At 54.5% G+C, this 11,122-nt stretch overlaps 1 protein-coding gene across 1 annotated transcript; it reads left to right on the top strand.

Moving 5' to 3' along the window:
- Positions 1 to 709: 709 nt before the first annotated feature.
- SPARC (secreted protein acidic and cysteine rich) lies at positions 710 to 10,895 on the top strand. The gene is made up of 10 exons (XM_071443397.1): positions 710 to 864; positions 6,733 to 6,801; positions 6,977 to 7,027; positions 7,182 to 7,266; positions 7,695 to 7,816; positions 8,022 to 8,142; positions 8,325 to 8,458; positions 8,589 to 8,737; positions 9,303 to 9,451; positions 9,638 to 10,895. Exons 2-10 carry the CDS (start codon positions 6,745 to 6,747, stop codon positions 9,664 to 9,666), a joined length of 897 nt encoding a protein of 298 aa, XP_071299498.1. The 5' UTR covers positions 710 to 864; positions 6,733 to 6,744; the 3' UTR covers positions 9,667 to 10,895.
- The last annotated feature ends 227 nt before the right edge of the window (positions 10,896 to 11,122 follow it).

Here is an 11,122-nt window from a genome sequence, read left to right as displayed (position 1 = left end):
AGGAACAGATGGGAAAACTCAACTCCAAACAGCTTTGCTGCTTGGCTGCCTCTGGTGGGCAGCTGCTCCAGCTGATTTATGATCTGTAAATGGTGAGTGATGTCTGAAGAGACCACCAAATTCAGCTGAGTGGCAATTCTGGCTGTGGGGTTTGTTCAACCAGGCCAGATCTGCTGGATGATAACCACAACAGAGAGATCACTGTGCTGAGAGTCACATCGACCAGCCCGGCATTTCTCTGCCTACTTACAGCATTTCAGATATGAAATTATCTACACTCCACATTCTCTGGGTCATTCTTTCCTCTCCCTCTCTACAAGGCAGTCACAGATAACAGCAATATTAGGAGACAGGATTAAGAAGCAAAAACTCTGTTTTTCTCTGCATCCCCCTGAGGATGGGAAACACCAGCTCAGGGACTGAGAAATGACAGCATTTAACATTACAATTGCAGCAGGTAGAGGTGTTAGGAGGTGCAGAACCAGGCAGAGAGATGGCATTTCCCCATCCCCGTGTGCTGTCAGTCCGAGAGAGACAGAGAACTGAAAACTCAGCGCAGGCAGCTGCTGTGACAGTGACTGCTGGGAGAGCTGCTGGGGACTGCTCTGTCCCTGACAGGGACCCTTTGATTTGCAGCTTGATTTCTCTGGTCTATCCTGTGGAGCCAAGCTCAGGGACTGCCCACTGGGAAGCGGAGGAGAGGAAGAGACCGATTTGGAAAGCTAGAGAGGAGGAGGAGGGGGAGAGGCAGAGGGAAACCCAGCCCACCCTTTGGCTTCCTCCTGCCTCCTTCTAAAACTTGCAGATTCCTCCAGCCTGTCCAAGCGCCTGAAGTTCCCTCAGCCGTGCTGCCGGGACTGCGAGGTATGGCCCGAGCTCCGCGATTGCCTTTGCTGTGCTTTTCCTCCCGACACGGGGGTCCCACAGCCCCACTCGTGGGGGTCCCTGGCCCCGCCGTCCCAGCCCTGTCCCCATCCAGTGCTGGCAGTGCGTCACTCGGGATGGGCAGCTGGACGCGGTGCATTTAGAGACCCCTCCTGACTTCACCCCTTTCTCCTCTTCGCAGCATTTCCCCTTCTAAACCGTCTCTTATTCAATTTCCTTGCCAGAGCTTTAATGCTTTGGTGGCATCTGACTGTAAAGGTTTGATTTGCCCTCATTCTTCTCCCCCCTCCCTTTTCCCCCTCTGTGTTTTCAGCTGGTGGGTAGCTCTTTAGTGAGATCCATGACACCAAGGTGCGGGCACATCAAACCAACCTGCAGAGAAAATCAGACGTAGTTATGAACAGTCCCCACTTCTCCCAGCCTGAGGTGTGTTGGAGGGTGATGTTTTACTCACCAGAGTATCCAGAGGAAGAATAAAAGAGCTGCTGGCTTCATGTCAGCGGTTTTATTTTTTTCAGAGCAGCCGGTCTTATTTCTCCTTTGGAAAAAAAAAAAAAAAAAAGACACTCGGCTTTTTGTTCCAAGCAAACTCTGAATGCCTTTCAAGTCTGCTGCCCTGGCTTGCCAAACTCCGGCTATCGACTGTTAGGGAGACGGAGATTGCAGGAGAGGAGGAGCAAAACTCTTTCGGGGTGTTTTTTTTTAAGTTTTAAGAACTTGGGTTCCGTCAGGCACAATTTTAGGTCCACACAGAAGAGACGAGGGCTCGTTTCCTTTAAAGGCAGCTGCTGTCCTTCCCGGCCCGCTGACGTGACAGTCTCACTCTGCTCTTTGTGTCCCTTCTCTAAGAAAGCATCCAGCCAAAAAAAAAAAAAGGGAAATTTAACCTGCTGGGGGCTGAATCCCCAGCCAAACCGAAAGGCAGAAGTTTCAAGTTGAAATGAAATGGGGGGTACCGGCAGTGGCACCAGTACTCCTGAGTCCTCAGAGGGGACCAGCTTGAAACAGCCCAAAAACTCAGCATCCCTGCAAAAGGACAGAAGTTAATTGCAGCCGTTTGTTGGGCGAGTTTTAAGTGGAAAAGAAAAGCTGTGGCGTCGGGCGAGGCAGCTAAAGCCAAGCCATTGTCTGCCACATAGGCAGGAGCAGGGGTGCGGGCGGTGTTGGGAGGGGGAAGAGCAGAAATAAACTTTTCGAACTTTTTTTTCAAGCCCTTCCTTCCACAACACTCTGCTCTTCCATGACTCAGCCCCAGAGGAATGTCGGCTCCCATGGAAACCTTTTCTGGGTCCTCTGGTCCGAGGGATGTCAGGGCTGTTATCGCCGGAGCGCTTGTGGCAGGGCAGGACCAGGGAATGCTTTGGAGATGGTTTGCATTTTTTACAGAATATTTATCGGACAGTTTATTCTCTGTCTGCTTTGTGGAGCTGTGCGGGATCAGCTGGTGGCACCCCCGGGGCCCGAGGGACCCCCCGCACCTGGCACAAAGCGTCCGGGCTGCTTTGGACACTGCCTTAGGTCCAGCCCACACTAAAGAAAAAGCTCAGGCAGGACAGACAGCAAAATTCTGTCTCGCCTGTCTGCACAGGGCTCATCCATGAGTGGCTGCCTGCAGCCCACGGCACATCCAGGCTCTTTGCTTGGTACTAATTTGTTTTCCATTATGGATTCAGTCTGTAATCTGGAGAAACTATGGCAGCTCCAGCACAGAGCTGTGATGGGGCTGGGCTCTTGCTGTTGTATCAACAAGCCCTGTAAGATCTGAGCATTTCTGAGCTCACACAGAGCTCCCAGCACAGGGAATGGGCTCACACAGTGCTGTGGTGTAGCCGTGTCTTTAGTGACTCTACACAGGCACATGGGGCAGGGGGATTTTTCTCCCCACTGTGTCTTACTCAGAGCAAGTGTGTGTGTGAGCTAAAGGGAATTTCATTTCCATCTAAGCCTTGCATGGCTCTCTGAGCCTGCACAGTGTGTGAGCGGGGTCTGTGCAGGTGGCAGGAGCTGGGCTGGCTTCTGCCCAGTCCCCTGCCCTGCTCCCCAGGCACCCAGGGCAGCTGCAGCACATCTGGGTGAGCCAGCACGGGACGTGCAGGGACCTGTTCAGCAGGGAGCTTCATGGGAACTCACACAAACATCTCCGGCTTCAAATGGAATTTCAGCCTGGGAGTGGCCGCTGAGTGAAGCTCAGAGGGTCTTGCATGCACAGGGAGGGCAGGGCAGGCAGTGGGGACCCAGCCCTGGTGTTGTGTCTCCGTGGGGGTCACACTTGGTCACCCACCTGCACCTTGAGCACTGTGACCCCAGCCGGGTTTGGCAGAATCTTTTTCTGGGCCAGCTTTGCCCTTACACTCAGTGTGAGGTGGGGGAATGTCAGATCCTCCAGAGACTCGGAGGAGCAGTGGGCAGAGGGAGGGTGGGTGCAGGAGACCCTGCTGGCAGGGCTGGGGTGCAGGCAGGGGCTGAGGCACGGCAGGGCTGTGCCCCCATTGCCCATTGCTGCCTCCGTGGCTGCAGGGGGAGGAGGCCACAGAGCCCCTTGCCCAGGGTAGCAGGGGTGGCAGCCAGGGCGAGGAGGAGCTGCCCAAGTGGCCAGGGAGAGACTCCTCCCCACGCTAACGTGGCATCCCAAAGGGCTTACGCAACCCTGGACAGGGCCAGCGCCACATGGACCAAGCTCCACCATCCATGGAGCCTCTCCTGGAGGCTGCACCCTCCCCATCAGCGTCCTCCCCACCCCACAAAGGCCCCAGGAAAGACCCAGTGGCACAGACTCTCTGTGCATCACTGTGGGGTACATTCCCCATCAGGAGGAGCTGATGGTGGTGCCACAAGCTTGGGGGGGTGCCTGGTAAAGAGTTCCCTGAGCAGCTGGCTTGGGGTTTATGGAGGTGCTGAGGGTCAGGCTCTGCCCTCTCTACACCCCATGGTTTTCTTCTCTGGGGTATGGCTGTGAAATGCAATGAGCAGCTGGTGCTGCAATGAGGGCCCTGCTGGAGAGGTGAACCATTGGGGTTCACCTCTCCAGGTGTGAAACCTTCCTGGGGTTAACCTCCAGGAGGGGTTTGGGGGAGCCCCCAGACTCTATTTAAAGAGTGACTGGGAGCTGAAGTCCCCATGTAGGATGTAAGTGGGATCAGGTATTAAAAAATCTGCACAGCCCATGGGTCCTGCAGCCCATGGTTGTCTGCTCAATCCACAGCATTGAGCATGGCAGGCCTGAGGAGAGGGTGGTGACCAGGGAGCTTCTCTTATTCTATATTATCAGCAGCCTTTTCTGAGCTGGTTTGCAGCATCCTGCAAAGTGCTGGTGTCTGTTGATTCCTTTAGGATGCAGAAGGGCCTAAGTCCCTGCTTGCTAAAATCTTTTTCCCTGTTTTCTTCTGTCCAAAATGACCCCATGGCTGCCCTCTGCCCTCCATGGGGCTCACAAAGGCATTCCCAGTGAGAGCCCCTCAGGGATCCTCCCAGGTCCCTCAGCTCGTGGTGTGGCCCAGCTGCCAGCTCCAAAGAGCATCCTCTTGGATAGCAGGGCCATGGTTGCTCCACCAGGAGGGAGACTTGCACCATGTACCACGTTATCCTGATAGAGCAACCCTGTGTGCAGGGATCTTGAGCTGTTATTTCAGGACTTTTGGCCACCAGGCATTCAGGAATGACCATTTGCAACCCAGCCAGGGGCTCACAGACTCTGCAATGTCCTCACTGCACAGCTTTGCCTCCAAAAAGTTGTTATTTTATTATAAATCTGTTTTACCATCTAAGGCACAAGACAGTTCTGCAGAGGTTGTTTGCTCAGACTTTTTCATGCTCCTTCTTCCTCCAAACACAACACTGGCAGCTCCAACTGTCTGCTGGCTCCTAGCAAACACCTAATTCCCTGACCCCACTTACTGCATGCCCAGACTTTGAAATTCAAGGCTTTTTTAAAGCTTGGGGAAATGATCTAAGATGGCCTTGGCATGGGGTTGGGTTCTCCTTAGTGCCACCTTCCACATGTGCATGCACTGCCCTCTCCTCCAGGCTGGGCACTGCCCAGGGAGCACCACTGAACCTCAGAGCACCTTCCAAAGCAAACAAGCCCAGGAGGAGCCTTTACTAGCCAGGGGATACCAGCAAGGGAGGACATGGCCAGAATCACCTGTACTTTTCCACCTCTCTCCCCAAAGAACCCTTGCAGGAAGAAAGAACCAGTGATCTCTGCTGGCAAATGCTGGCAGAGCTCACAGAAACCTCCAGAACAAACCAAGATGAAGGGAAGGGACAGCTCACACCAAGCAGGAGAGGAGGGAGCTGCTCAGCTGCAGCCTCAACAGAGCCAAAGAGCTCATCACCCCTGCCCACAGCCCCAAAGAGCTCACCACCCCTGCCCACAGCCCCAAAGAGCTCATCACCTCTCCCTATAGCCCCAAAGAGCTCATCACCCCTGCCCACAGCCCCAAAGAGCTCATCACCCCTGCCCACAGCCCCAAAGAGCTCACCACCCCTGCCCACAGCCCCAAAGAGCTCATCACCCCTGCCCACAGCCCCAAAGAGCTCATCACCCCTCCCTATAGCCCCAAAGAGCTCACCACCCCTGCCCACAGCCCCAAAGAGCTCATCACCCCTGCCCACAGCATGACCTGCACCCCACTAGAGGCTGGGTGAGGTCCTGAGATTGCAAAGAGGATTTTCCCTGAGTGTCCAAACCTCTCTAAATCAGGAGGCAGAGCCCAGCCGGGTTGGTGCCCTGCAGCACAGCTTTGGGGTGGCTTTACACCCAGAGAGCTGCTGTGCACGAGCAGGAAAAGGCTGCAGTGCCATTGGATACCCTGGGAGAGAAGGAGAAACCTGCTCCAAGGCTTTCTGTGGCAGCAATAACCATGAACAGCTCGGCGGCTGGCCCCAGGGCGGGCTGTGTGCAGGTGGAGGGGAGGAGGGCAGGCGGAAGGGGAGGCTTGGCAGCAGGACAGGTCCCCTGGCTGGCAGGATGCAGGGGACAGAGGATGTGCCAGCAGCGATGCCAGCCGCATACCAAGCGGGCAGCTGAGCTCCCTGTGCCCGCACACAGAGCAACCAGCCCTGCCAAACAGGAACCGGGGGGACGAGGACACGGGGATGCCACCAGCTGTGCTCTCCTGGCTCACACTGCAGCCACCCCCTCTCCTGCAGGGGCTCAGACTGAGGGGGTGCAAAGGGCTCGTCCTTCTGGAGCTCATCTCAGAGCAGGACACAACCCCAAAGTGCCTTGGGTACCTCAAATGCAGTCTGGGGAGCCTCAGGTCTGAGCAGGAAAGAGATAAACAATAGACACACCAATATTTTGGGGTGCTGGAGATGAGGGACTGGTCTCTGATACCCCGAGGGGTGTCTGTGTCCATGGGGGAAGGGGTTTTCTAAAGGATTTCATTCTCAAGTGCTGTGTCTCATTGTTTCTCTGTTATCTATTTCCTTCATCCAGTTCCATATTTATTCTGATTGGCAACTAAGATGATAGAGTTTCATTCCTTGTACCTGGCACTCTTATCAGGAGATTTTTAATGTGAAAAATGGGGGGGGATTGGTGAAAAAAAAACCCTCCAGAGAAGGAAAGAGCCATTTTGACTGTGATTTTCCTAAAGGCCATCCAGGAGAGCAACAGACATCTAAACCCCACTGTCTCATTTTGCAAAATCAAACGACTTTATCTTGGAAACACAATTTGGCCCAAGGTTTTGGCTTGAAAAGCCATCATGTGGGTCTGTAACACCAAACAGACGAGGCAGGAAATGGAGAGAACGCCTTCCTCGAAGTGTCTGCTCAGCCTGGAGCCCAGCAGCACACAGTGGCCTCCTTCCTCATCCCTCCTTTTCCTCTGCTTTATTCAAGGTCTGCTGAAAGATGAGGGCCTGGATTTTTTTCCTTCTCTGCCTGGCAGGCAAAGCCCTGGCAGCGCCGGTAAGTGCAGGAGACAGCAGAGCTGTCAGGGTTGTTCATCTGGAGCAGCCAAGGGGATTTGCTTTTATAAAAAATAAAGTACTGAGGAATGAGGGACAACTTGAGGGTGGCCCTACTGCCTGTTCCAGTGGGTCCCCCCCCTTGGACCCCCACTCATGTGCATTTTCCTCTGCAGCAGGAGGCTCTGCCTGATGAGACAGAGGTCATCGAAGATCCCACCACAGAGGTAGGTGGTTCTGTCCCTCCTCCTCACCCATCCCCTCAGCAGCCACTGCTCTGCAAAGAGCATCTCCAAAGCTCTGGGGAGCCAAGGGGGGCTGCTCTGCCCCACAGGAGCTGGGGCTGTGCACCCACAGCAGAAACACCAACCTCTTTTGCAGGAGCCCGTGGGGGCCAATCCTGTCCAGGTGGAGGTGGGAGAGTTCGAGGAACCCACAGAGGATGTAGAGGAGATTGTTGCAGAGAGTAAGTCACTCTTCCCCTGCCCTCCAGCTGGCAGGGACACTGTCCCCTCCTTGTGTCAGGGAGCTTTGGCCACCCCAAACAGTGATGGGCTCCTTTGGGAAGGGCTGTAGCACAAGGACGATGCCAGCCTGGATGCACATTCAGAGCAAGAGGCACAAGGCCTCTTCCAGCCCTGGGCTCTCTGTAAGCCCATCTTTGCAACAGAAAAGCCAGAAAAGCCACTGGTGTGGCTACAGAAAGGAGTCCAGGATTAGCCCAGGGCTACCATGGACTTACCATGTAAACCTTCCCATCTTCTCAGTGTGAGAACAGATGTGGGGACCTGTCCCTGGTGAATTCTCAGTCTTCCCTCTGTGCTGAGGTGCCCTGAGCATCTCATGGGAGGTGAGGATGTGGCTGGCTCTGACTTTGCTCCCCTCCTGCTCCAGATCCCTGCCAGAACCACCACTGCAAGCATGGCAAGGTGTGTGAGGTGGATGACAACAACTCACCCATGTGTGTGTGCCAGGACCCCTCCAGCTGCCCTGCCACTGCTGGTGTCTTCGAGAAGGTGAGGGCAGGATCTGCTCAGTGCCCAGGGCAGGGAGGGACCCACACGGGCTTTGCCAGAGATGGTGACACATGGAGACAGAGTCAGGGTGGCTGGTCCCCATCTGGTGATGAAGAAGGAGCCATTGCCCACCCCAGGAACGAGTTAAACATCTCATCTGGAGGCTCTCCCTGCCTCTCACGCAGCCTCTCCCCTTCCTGTGCAGGTCTGTGGCACTGACAACAAGACCTATGACTCCTCCTGCCATTTCTTTGCCACCAAGTGCACCTTGGAGGGAACCAAGAAGGGACACAAGCTGCACCTGGACTACATTGGGCCTTGCAAATGTAAGTGGAGCCACTCCCTCAGACAAAGGCACCCCTAACTGGGCACAGCCCCATGTTCACGGCCTGGTGGAGGGCAAAGATCCTGGCAAGCTCAGGGCTGAGTTGTGAGGGCACCAGGGCTGTGTCCAGGGCGTGGAGCTGCATGTGCAGATGCTGCACTGAGCCCTGTGTGTGACTTGCAGTCATCCCTGCCTGCCTGGACACGGAGCTGACTGAGTTCCCCCTGCGCATGCGGGACTGGCTCAAGAACGTGCTGATCACGCTGTACGAGCGCGATGAGGACAACAACCTGCTGACCGAGAAGCAGAAGCTCAAGGTGGGGCACAGGGCACGGGTCTGGGAGCTCACCCCCACAGTGGAGGCCAGCACATCCAGAATGACCTGTGGGATTGACTCTTGGCCCCCATTTCCCTGCTGACAAGGCCTCCCCACCTCTCCCATGGCAGGTGAAGAAGATCCATGAGAACGAGAAGCGCCTGGAGGCCGGTGACCACACTGTGGAGCTCCTGGCCCGGGACTTTGAGAAGAACTACAACATGTACATCTTCCCTGTGCACTGGCAGTTCGGGCAGCTGGACCAGCACCCCATTGATGGGTGAGTACCAGCACAGCAGGACGAGGAGCCCAGAGCCATCTCCTGCCTGAGGAGCAGGGTGATTTGGCAGTAGAAGGTGTCAATGCAGGCTCGAGATGTGACACAAGTGGGTGGCTGGTGGCAGAGGTTGTGGCAAACCAGGCTGGGGTAGAGGCACCTTTGCCTCCTGCAAACTGCTCTTCTGCAGCAAGAGGGGCCTCCCCCAGCCCCAGCTGCTCCCACCTCCCTTGGGTATGGAGTTCCTCCCTTCTCAGATTTACTGTTCTATGACAATCCCCTAAAATATCTTAGTCCAAAGGCCCTGGGATAACTGCAGCAGCTGAGATAGCAGCTGCTGGCTTAGCTGTGGGCTGCAGATGGGCATGGGAGTGATCACACCCTCAGCTCAGGCCTGTGGGGTGGGGGCAGCTGGCAGGGACCCCCAGCTGGTGGCTGTTTTGTGACCAGCCCTTGACCCTGGTGACACTCGGTGGCTGATACTGGGAGGGCACAGGGACAGCAGCCGAAGCAGAGAGCTGGGACCAGCAGCTTCCCTGCTGTGAGGGTGTGGTGGTGACCCTGGCAGGTACCTGTCCCACACGGAGCTGGCCCCGCTGCGTGCCCCCCTGATCCCCATGGAGCACTGCACCACTCGCTTCTTCGAGGCCTGCGACCTGGACAACGACAAGTACATCGCCCTGGAGGAGTGGGCCAGCTGCTTTGGCATCAAGGAGCGTAAGTACCCAGGGGGAATGGGGCAGGAGGGGCTGAAGAGCACCCCCAGAACCCCCAATGTGCATGAGGCAATGCATCACAGCCAGCCCTGGGTGAGGGCAAGCACGGGGGACTGGGAAGGGTGCAGGAACAGTGGGAGCCTGGCAGTATCCACCTCCTAACTTCGTCTCTCTTTTCCTTCCACAGAGGACATAGACAAGGATCTTGTGATCTAAACGCTCACCTTCCTGCTCTGCTGCCTGTTTTGTCATGTTTTAACCTTCCCACTTCCTTTGGTTTTTAAACTGCTTTTGTTTTGTTTTGTTTTTCCCTGGGAACAAGGTGCTAATATAGGTCTAAACATATGTAGTAACGGTGCTAAGAGAAATAACAGTCCTCATTCATAGCCTTATCTATCACCACTAGATTACTCACCCAGCTGTTTCCACACGCTCTTACCAGCCTCTTCTCTCTCCTACGTCTTTACTGCTGATTGTTCCTGTGCTAAATATCCGCTCTGCCTCACCATCCGCTCTCAGACTTCTCTTGACTTCTCGCTAGCAGCACGTTCCTGGACACTAAGCCACAAAACCCTCTCAGCTGATTCACCGCCCCAGGCACAGATGCCAGCGAGGGAAGGCAGAGCCAGAGGATGTAGGAGGATTGGGTTCTCAAGCAGAGCAGCTGCAGGTGACATTGTGGCCACCCAGCTCGTGGTAGGAAGGGTGGAGAGGGGTGAGAAAGACAGAGAGGGGTAGGATTTTGTTTTCCTTTTTTTTTTCCCTCCCATTCCCAGGGTTTAGCAGTTATTGGGCACAGAAAAAAAAAAGATAAACTGAACAAGCAAATAGGGAAGTGCACAGAATTTAAAACAAGTAAGATGAAATTATTACCATCCTGTAAAATCCTCTTGAATAATAAAGGTTTGAAAGTGCTACATGCTTCACCATCACTCAATGACCACGCTGCTGTCGTGTTTTCTGTGTGGCTGCCTGTTCCCCAGGGTGTATGTGTGGCTCACCTTGGTGCTGTGATTCAGCTCCAGGTGAGACAAAGCTCTTGGCTCTCCCCAAATCACATGCCCTGAAGCACTTCCCACCCCTCTGCCTTGGCTGTGCCTAATTCCAGCCCTGCTCTTCCAGAGAAGCTGTGTCAGACTTGGAAGGGATATTTCTGCCCAGAAAGTGGCCTGTGTGCCACATGCTTGAGGGAAAGGCTGTAATATTTTTTTTTCCCGTTGTGGATTTAAGGGATGCAAAGGATGGAAGGGAGAAGGTATTTGGATTTTGCTTTATAAGAGAGGGTCCTGACAGGAGCAAAGTGATGGTTAAATCTCACAGGCTGAGAACTCTTTTTTTACCTCTGAATGTTCCCTGTGCCTTATATTATTAAATTCCTGCCACAGTGTGAGCAACCTGATGAGTTTCTGTAATAAAAAATACTGATTTGAAACACTGACAATAAACCAGCCTGAAATGTTCCTCTGTTTCATCCCATCCTGGGTTCAAGTTGTTCCCACAGGTCTCCCAGCCCCAAAAAAGGTTCTGGTCCAAGGTAAGCTGAGGTGTTTCTGCCCATTCCAGCCCATCACTGTAAAGGGCTTGGGGAATATTGGATGGGAAACGTGTGGGCAGAGATGGGGTCACTGCAGCAGCCAGCACAGACACTCACATGGCTCTCAGGCCCTTGTTT

Source organism: Agelaius tricolor, unplaced genomic scaffold (assembly GCF_023055355.1).
Source record: "Agelaius tricolor isolate 1412-34295 unplaced genomic scaffold, bAgeTri1.0.p SCAF_18, whole genome shotgun sequence".
In the NCBI taxonomy this organism is placed as follows: Eukaryota; Metazoa; Chordata; class Aves; order Passeriformes; family Icteridae; genus Agelaius; species Agelaius tricolor.
This window is presented reverse-complemented; position numbering and strand designations above follow the sequence as displayed.